General features: G+C 36.1%; 1 protein-coding gene across 3 annotated transcripts; it reads left to right on the forward strand.

Annotated features, from left to right (window-relative positions):
- Nucleotides 1-1,246: 1,246 nt before the first annotated feature.
- On the forward strand, nucleotides 1,247-6,067 carry LOC147856466 (pentatricopeptide repeat-containing protein At3g03580-like). Of its 3 annotated transcripts, XR_015530667.1 has the most exons (3): nucleotides 1,247-4,243; nucleotides 5,018-5,301; nucleotides 5,508-6,067. XR_015530667.1 is itself a non-coding variant. In XM_087329058.1 (2 exons), the coding sequence occupies exons 1-2, from the start codon at nucleotides 1,355-1,357 to the stop codon at nucleotides 5,027-5,029; spliced, it is 2,901 nt and encodes a 966-aa protein (XP_087185184.1). In that variant the 5' UTR covers nucleotides 1,247-1,354; the 3' UTR covers nucleotides 5,030-6,067. The 3 variants fall into 3 exon arrangements, 2 of the variants coding, with proteins under 2 accessions (XP_087185184.1, XP_087185183.1); XM_087329058.1 differs by having other exon boundaries at nucleotides 5,018-6,067; XM_087329057.1 differs by lacking the exons at nucleotides 5,018-5,301; nucleotides 5,508-6,067 and having other exon boundaries at nucleotides 1,247-5,011.
- The last annotated feature ends 3,285 nt before the right edge of the window (nucleotides 6,068-9,352 follow it).

Raw genomic sequence — 9,352 nt, forward strand, 5'->3', positions numbered from 1 at the left:
TCCAAAACAACAATTTTTTCCTAATTTTCAATAGCAAAGAAGCAACCTAAATTTCTGAAGAAATTTTCAAGCCGACTTGGCATCCCAAATATCTAAGGTGACGTTGTAAGACGGACATAAAGGTATCTTCTTTGAACATAAGGAGCTCACGAGCTTAGTTGAGAAAACAACCAAATTAAATAGGCTTTCAACCTACATACTTGTTGTGGTACTCCATGGAGACCACGAAACTAACAATTCCCCAACGAACAAATGCCTAATTTTGCAACATAATAATCCAAATGGATTTAGCAGAAAAGCCTACGAGGAAATATGTGTCTAGCATTGTCCTATTTGAAATGCGCTAGTGCGACAAAGCCATTGCCAAAGGCAACTCACCTACCCTTGCCCATTAGGGAAAAACTTTAGCATGGAGCAGAAGATGACATTGCCATATTGCTCCCAACACTCAATGCCACAATCATCGGGTGATATGTAATGATCGACAATGGTTCGGTTCGGTTCAAGAGCGTCGAACTCAAACTGTTTAAAACCAAACCCTTTAAAATTTTGAAACTTAAATTGAACCGAACCGAACCATGAAGTTGTTTAAACCAAACCATTACAAAATATTCCAGCTCAAACCAAGCAATTTTAGAGGCTTTTAAACCTTTGAACTTTTAAACCATTAAAACCGTAGTTTCATGGTTTGGTTTTGGTTTTTAAGGTGGGTCAAAGTTCAAAATTCGACATTTTAAAATTTTAAAATTTCAAATTCTATTTTTTTTGAACAGTTTGAACAGCGGTTTCAAACCATGTTAACAGAAAACCATTAAACCGATAAATGCTCGAATTGAACCGATAAATCCTCAAATGGAAACCGAACCGATTACAAAAACCCGAATCTGAACCGAACTGAACCGAACCGTTTAAACCACGGTTTCACGGTTTAGTTCGGTTTGAGCCGATTGTTAGTGATATGGTAGGTTACCCAAGATAATCCACCTTTTGCTAAGTCCTACCTTCATTAAGCTTATGATAGAGTTGATTGGCGTGCTTTGGATGATCAATTATTTTTCTATAGAATAACCAATCTCTCCATGGTTCGTTTGTCACCAAATTTGTCATAGAAGCTATTTCATCAAGGGCATCGGTGTGAAATAACCAAAAAAGGTGGGGGCATTTTGAGAATAAAGGAAAACCCAGGGGTACCCCTCTTCACAGGATATCCAATCCTTCCCCTTCCCCCTCCCCCTCCCCTGGGGGGCCATCTTGGCCTCCCAACAGACATTGTTCCTCTCAGAAATCATTAGAGCAATTACGACGACCATGATGATTACGCGATGATTAAGGATAGCGATGGCAGAACTGAGCTATGGAAGCTCCGATATTTACTTTAAATCTTGTCCCCACCCCCCGTATTTCCTATTGTCGACCACATCACGAAACCTTACCCTTATTCCCATCTCTGGGTTTCCACAAAACAAGCTTTCAAGATCCTCTTCCTTGTTGCCTTTGTTGTTGTTTCTTCTTCCATAACTTCAATGGAGAAAATCATCCGAAGAAGAAATGGAGAGCTCAAGAAAGGCATCGGAATCAACTTGAAAAGCTTGACATGGAAAATGATGGGCATGAAATGGAAGAAACTGAAGAAATTGAAATTCTTGAAATAGGTAATGAAGAAAGTCTCGAAGTGGATAAGGATCAACTCAAAATACTCCTGAAGGATAAGATTCATGTGCACAAGGAAAACAAACAAAGGATTGAAATGGATAAGAATAGCCATAGCAATAACCGCGAAATGGATAAAAAAGAAAGCTTTGTAGTGGTTAAGAATCAACTTGAAAACCTTGAAAAGGATGATAATGGGTTTGGAAGAGATAACAAAGAAAGCCCTGAAATGGATAGGAAGGGAGTTGAAAGGACAAAAACGGATGAAAATGGAGAAATTCAAGATTCATTTTGGGAAGGTAGCTCCAGACCTCTTTCCAGCAAATGTTTTGATGATACCAATTTGTATTCCCAGCTCTTGAGAAGCACAAAGTCTCTTTCCGATGGGCACCTTATCCATAGGCACATTATCGAGTGTGGACATGAGCATCTTGTGTTTCTTGGTAACCTTATTGTACAAATGTATTCAAAATGTGGTTCTCTTGAGGATTCATCCTCCATGTTTGATAGAATGCAAGAAAAGAACAAGTTCTCGTGGACCATCATGATCGGTGCCTTCATTCATCACCATAAAGGAAAAGAAGCTCTTCTTCTTTTTCAGCAATTAAGATCTCAAGGTATCGAACCTGATAAAGTCACATGTGTCACTATTCTATCAGTATGTGCAAATGTCGAATTCTTGGGTGAAGGGAAAAGTATGCATACGTATATTGTATCAAAGGGGATTGAACATGATGTTATTGTCGGAAATGCCTTGGTGAACATGTACGGGAAATGTGGATTATTAGAGGATGCACTGAGAATTTTTTTAGCTTTGCCGAATCGTAATGCCATATCTTGGAACGGATTAATCACTGCATTTGCTCAGCATGGGAAAAGCAGAGATGCGATAATTCTTTTCAAAGAGATGGAATCACAAGGGGAGAATCCGAATCTGATCACATTTGTGAGTATTGTTACTGCTTGTGCAAGCCAAGGGGACCTTCGTCAAGCAAAGGAAATACATGCCAAAGTTGCTAAGAAAGGTATTGAAATAGATGGTGTTATTGGAAATGCACTTATTAACATGTATAGTAAGTGTGGGAGCGTTGATAATGCTTGGATCATATTTGATCAAATGACCAAACGGAATGTGGTGACATGGAATGCTATGCTTGGTGCATATGCTGAACAAGGGCAAGGAGATATGTCATTCTCTCTCTTTGAACAGATGCTCCTGGAAGGCTTTTTACCAGATAAGGTAACATTTATCTCCATGCTTGAAGCATGTGCACAAATTGTATTACTTGATGAAGGCAAGAAAATACATACTGCCATTATTGATAATGGATTAGAATTGGACCTTGTTATTCAGACATCCCTTATCTACATGTACAGCAAATGTGGAAGCGTAGAGGATGCACTTAGTGAATTTCATCGAATGCCAATGAGGGATGTTGTTGCATGGAATGCAATGATCGAAGCTTATATTGAACGTCTTTTGTGTGATGAAGCTCTCACATTGTTTCAACAAATGCAGTTAGAAGGGGTGAGGCCTGATACTTACACATATGTAAGTGTTTTAGATGCTTGTGCAAAGAAAGAGGATTTGAATGAAGGTAAGAAAATACACGCTCGTCTTTTGTCTAGTGATTTAAAGACAGTTAATGCATTGGTAGAGACAGCTCTTTTAAATATGTATGGGAAATGTGGTAACCTCGAAGATGCTTGGTCAGTATTTGATAATATGTCCAAGAAAGATGTCATCCCATGGAATGCGTTGATTGCTTCTTATGTAGAACATAACCAAGCAAAGAAGGCATTAAATTTCTTTGAACAAATGCAAATAGCGTGTATTTTGCCAGATGAAGGAACTTTCATTAGTCTTCTTGATGCTTGTGGTAAACTTATAGCTGCTGAAGAGGGTTATAGGATACATTGCCTTGTTGTAGAAAGTGGGTTTGAACCTGATACTATTGTTGGAACTGCACTTATCACAATGTATGGTAGGTGTGGCTGCCTTGAGGATGCCAAAATTATGTTTAGCAAGATGTTTGAAAGATGCGTGGTTTCATGGACAGCTCTTATAACGATGCAATCACAACATGGCCAAGCGAAGAATGCTCTCAAATTGTTTGCAGAGATGAAGAGAGAGGGTAAGGTTCCAACCAAGACAACCTTTGTGAGTGTGCTATCAGCATGTAGTCGAGCTGGCCTTATCAATGAGGGTTGGTCATATTTTCGATCTATGAGTCAAGATTATGGTCTGGAACCCTCAGTGGATCATTATAATTGCATGATTGACCTTCTAGGGAGGGCAGGGCATCTCAAAGAGGCAGAAGATGTGATATCAAGCATGTTAATTTCTCCTAATGCAACCTCTTGGATTACACTTCTAAGTGCCTGCAAAACTTATCTTGATGTCGAGAGAGGAGTACGAGCTTCACTTCGTGTTCTTGAACTTGAACCTGATAATGATGCTGCATATGTGCTTTTATCGAATTTATATGCGGCGACTGGGAGATGGGAAGATGTAGTAATTACAAGAATGAAGATGGAGGAACGTGGTTTGAAGAAGAAGCCCGGATGTAGCTCCATCAAGATTAATGACCAGGTACACACTTTTTTTGCTGGTGGACACACTCATCCACAAAAAGAAAATTTATATGATGAGTTAGAGAAGTTAAGTAGATTATTGAAGAGTAATGGTTATGTTCCTGATACTAAAGTTGTACTCCACAATGTAGCGGAGAAAGAGAAAGAAACCCTTCTCTCTCGACATAGTGAGAAACTAGCCATGGCTTATGGCATTTTTAACACTGCACCTGATAAGCCGCTTTTTATAGTTAAAAACCTTAGAATGTGTCCTGATTGTCATTCAGCTGCTAGGGTAATTTCCAAGGTTATTGGTCGAGAGATTATTTTGAAGGATATCAGTCAATTTCATCACTTCCGAGATGGAATATGTTTGTGTTTAGATTGCTGGTGATAATTGGGGCTATTGTATATGTGCATGATCTCAAAAGAAGTGTTTGAAGAGTTATTATGATGAATGCAACATCAAGCCCATTGCTCCATAACATTGATGATGATTATGATTTGATATCTTGAAGTTATGTGGGTATTTGTATACGACTATGCTTGCATAACGTCATCTTTTGCATGATTATTGCTCGTGCAGAGATTTGTTTCAAACTTTGGCATGGCAATAACATAAGTCACAAGAGGATTTTATGTCAAAAAAATCATGGATTGGTTTTGCCTTCAATTGCTTTTCCTTTCCCCACATTTTCATATGTGATTGTGGAAGACATTTGTGACATAGATATGTTTATATCATGCTTCTATGAAATTATCTCTGAAATATAGTTATGTTTGGGCGTTTCAGCTTTTGACATGAAAAACTGCCAAGAAAGGAACTGGACGATGTTGAGAATGTTTGTCCACTTATACATGTGGAGAGGACCCAGCAAGGAAGTTGATGGTGAGGAGAAAGAAAAGAAAGATGTTATACTTGAGCATTCATTTGCTTATTGAAGTAACATTGTTGACGTGGAGCTACAATTTGTTACAATCAACTGATGAGCAATAAAAACTGTTATTAATTTGACACTCATTTGAAGCTGAATCATTCTATGTTTGAACTCTCTTCCAGGGAGAGAAAGGCTAAAGGTAACTTTTGTTTGCTGTTTCGAAGGCAATGTTGTATATCATTTACAATATTTCTAATGCGTGGCTCATGTGAATTTTTAAAATTATTCACTAAGTAGCTATGGAGATACAATTGTCTTCGTTTTTGAAAGTCCTTTTTTGATACTTATGGTGATCATTCTTTCTGCTGAGTTTCTCATCAAACTTTGGGCGAATCTATGTATCAGTCCTTTGAGAAGCGGCTGCCAAGTTGTGTCTCAATCCAAGTAATTTCTCTCTTTCCCTCTCATTCTATCATTTTCTTGAATATTTGTTTTGGAATTTGGATGCTTGTACTTTGTGAATGGTGCAAGGATTATTGTCCTAATTGGTGATACAATAATGGTTGAGCTGCATGTGTCACAAACCCCTATGTGCATATTCTTATTCTTATAGTAAACTAGACTTCTAACTTTAGTGTTTAAATTGGGAATGAATCATCAAGAAGAAAATTACCATGAATATCCCCGTTCACTATTAGATTCACAAAATACATTCGGACAATGCCTTATGTCTTCGAACAGAAATATAGATTTTGATACAAGAACAATAATACATGTTACTGCCCCTATTAAGTTATTAATGGTGAATACGAAGAACATATTAGAGAATCAAAGGCATACAATGTAGACTTCTTGATAGGCATTGACATCCATTAAGTGAGACAAACTCAAGAAGATACATGCTTGTATGACCTGCATGAAGACCATTTATGTATTATAGCAAGTTAAAACACAATGTTTGAAAGTCTTAGTAAGATCTATGTCATGTCCTTGAAATTGATATTAGTTTTGTACTGAAAGGACATGACATTGATTAGTTCCTCCGTATGTAGCTTTTATGATATCCCACTAGTGAATAGTCCAAAGTTCAGATATCTGGATTTTGTATACGTCAACAATTTTGTTAATGTTAAAGTTTGCTTGGGATCATAGTGGATTCAATGTTGTAGCATATGCAAATTGAGGCTTATGATGTTAAACCCTCCACACAACCTCAATGTCCATCATTTGTTCCTTGACATTAATTTGATCATTGATGAATTTGTAAATTCTAGAATTTTTAATACGAACCTACATTGCAACTGTTGCTTAGGATCGGCCTTACACAAGGTAGTTGTTAAGATCAATTCAATACAAGTTAATAAAGTTGCATATGAGCTTTGAAGATAGATTTGCAAAATCAACATTCTACATGCATTGCGATTGTAACTTTTGAGTAATTAAATTTTTTTTTATAGTCAACAAATTATTGCTAAACAAGAACATCAACAAAAAACCACTAACTTTGACATGAATACCTTTCCCATGTTGATGTCAATAAGTACTTTGATCCTTCAATTATTGTACTTGATTATTTTATGATGGTCATCAATCATCACTAGCACATATGGTACATGGCTTTCGCCAACTTGTGTTGTATATTGTTGAGCTTTGTCTTGCAATGAACGTAGACTTCATACTTAGTTGCTAGAATGAAGGTTTTGATCCCCTAAATGTTGCTACTATGCTGCGCAACTCATGTTGCTCGACGTTGGATTAAGTTTTGCATTGAGAACAAACCCCATGTTTCATTACCACTACAAAGGCTTGGAACCCCTATATATTATTGTTACCCCATGTTAGCTCATGTGATACAATGTTGGCCTAAGTCTCAAAATGAGCACAAATCTCATGTTTGGTTGCCATTACTAAGGTTTGGATACCTAGATGCTATTGCTACATTGATTTCGAAATATTCATGAGAAAACCCCTTAGTTTTTGCCCTTGATGTACCTCCTCGAACTTCTTATGGTAGAGGTCTATATCGTAGCAATTCCCATGATACTTTCTTGAGCATATGGAAACCAAAAGAGACCACAACTCAATGCAACCAGATTGAAAACAAAGCCTATAAAATAATGTATCTACATGTCTCTCAAAGAAGAGAATGTAGATCAATCACAAACTTTTATATCTTACAAACAAGAGTGGATTGATCTATTCTGCAATAGTGGATGCTATAGTTTTCTTTTGAGAATATGAAGTATGTAATTTGTATGGTAGGAACATCCTTACATTCACAAAAACAAGGACATCCTGTTTGTTGTGCATCCATAGAAAATTCAAATTTGTCTTTAAAAGTGAGGGGATAAAGTATGTTCGCTCAAAGGTTTTACCACAAAATTGAATATGTTGATAATAAACTTCTAACAATGTGTTCATGATTGCATGTGTCCAATACAACTTTTGCTTGCATTGTTCTCGGGGAACTTCCCAAATTCTTGACAAAGTTGAATACATTAACCAACAATCTTATAGATTGGCTAAGTATAGTTTTCTCAAGTGTCTTTACATTTCTTATTGTATGTTAAAACACGATTTGTCAAGTTAATGCAATTGTCTACTATATATCTCTTGAATCATGTCATGATTGTGATAGAAATAGACATGGTGGAGAAATATGTCAACGAACAATACATGTGTGGTTGCAAAGAAAAGATCTTGTGATAACTCTATGCAATAGAAGCGTAAAAGCAACTTTATATTATGAAAGTGTGATTCCTTTATTTGCATCGCACAAATATCACGATTGTTTGACCCTTTTGTTAGCATATAATCCATCTTTTATTTCTCTTAACTATATTGGCCCAAGAATTTATGTTCTATATTTTTATGAAATGAGTATTGTGATGATCCGACATCAACATCATCTACACCAAAGCAATATGATTAGAGTTTCCTCAACTTAAAAGAAATGCAACCTAGATCTTCTTCTAAAAAATGGTTGTTAGTAGATCACGCCTTTTACATCAATAACATGACTTGATTAATGGAACGAGCTTACAATATCATGTGCACTTCCAATGGTCTAACTTTCCATGTTTGGCCATGTGGTTGTAACTTGTAACCTATGCTATCAGATTTTTACCTCAAAAGTATTACATTGAACAATATTTTTAGCTATCTATTGACACACATTGTGGGATATGATAAAATTTTATGTCTCGTATGTAGATCAAATTAATATCATCTTAGATATAATAGTGGAGCGGGCATAAATTTATAGAACATATGCTTGTGTCATTTGGACTTGGATGAAACATTTTCTCTAGGGATATATTGCAATTACAAAGGGATTCACAACAAGAAAAGATTATTATTCTAGCCACAAATATGGGAAATTTTGATGCTAATGGAGAGATAAGCTCATTGAGGGAAGGTTGAACACACACACACACACTATGGCAACAAGATGAAGAAACAATATTTGTGCACTAAAATGAACTAGGAGAATGTATGGAATATGAAAATTGCTAAATCCTTGAGAAAGGCATGGAAGATGGAAGAAAGTAATAAAAAAGCAAGTAGACATACAACAAGAGATACGAAGGCCTTAAGAAAACAAAAGATCAAGTCAAAGAAGAACGAAAAATGGTGAACATGTGATGTGTAGTTCATAGCTCAAGAGCAAAATCCTCTGAATATTTAGTTTGATATTGAACATATTCGGGGAATAATATTGTAACAATAAGATAGAGATATTAGTAGTATGAATTCTATCATTGTTAATAGAAGACTCGGAAATATTATATTGAGATCCAAGGATTTGTTGTGATTTGGTACAATCAATGATTTGGTAAGTTTCAACTCAATATATTGAGATGTGGTATTGTTTCATGATGGTGTCATTAGGAGTTATTCTATCTCCAACTGTATCTTACAGCCATCCAAAGGCTTGTAAATCTTATTCACATTCATTCTGATTCATCATCGAAACCTTGTCGAATATTTATACTAGTTATTAACATCATCTCTTGATGAAGTAATTTGAAAGTACTTTATATATATATAATTCTTCATATTTGAAATGATACCTCTGTACAACATTTACCTTTGCGATATAAGAAGGGAATCTCAAGGGCACATAACACATAGATAATAGCTCGATGTTTAAAGGCATATTTGCCTTTGTAACAAAAGTGGCAAGCCAATGAAACATTGAATAATTGTCCTAGTCTTCAAACCTATGGAGGTTATGTAACAAGGCTAAA

Source organism: Azolla caroliniana, unplaced genomic scaffold, assembly GCF_043228905.1.
Source record: "Azolla caroliniana isolate FFs.n. ecotype wild unplaced genomic scaffold, voAzoCaro1.0.p SCAF_13, whole genome shotgun sequence".
Classification (NCBI taxonomy): Eukaryota; Viridiplantae; Streptophyta; class Polypodiopsida; order Salviniales; family Salviniaceae; genus Azolla; species Azolla caroliniana.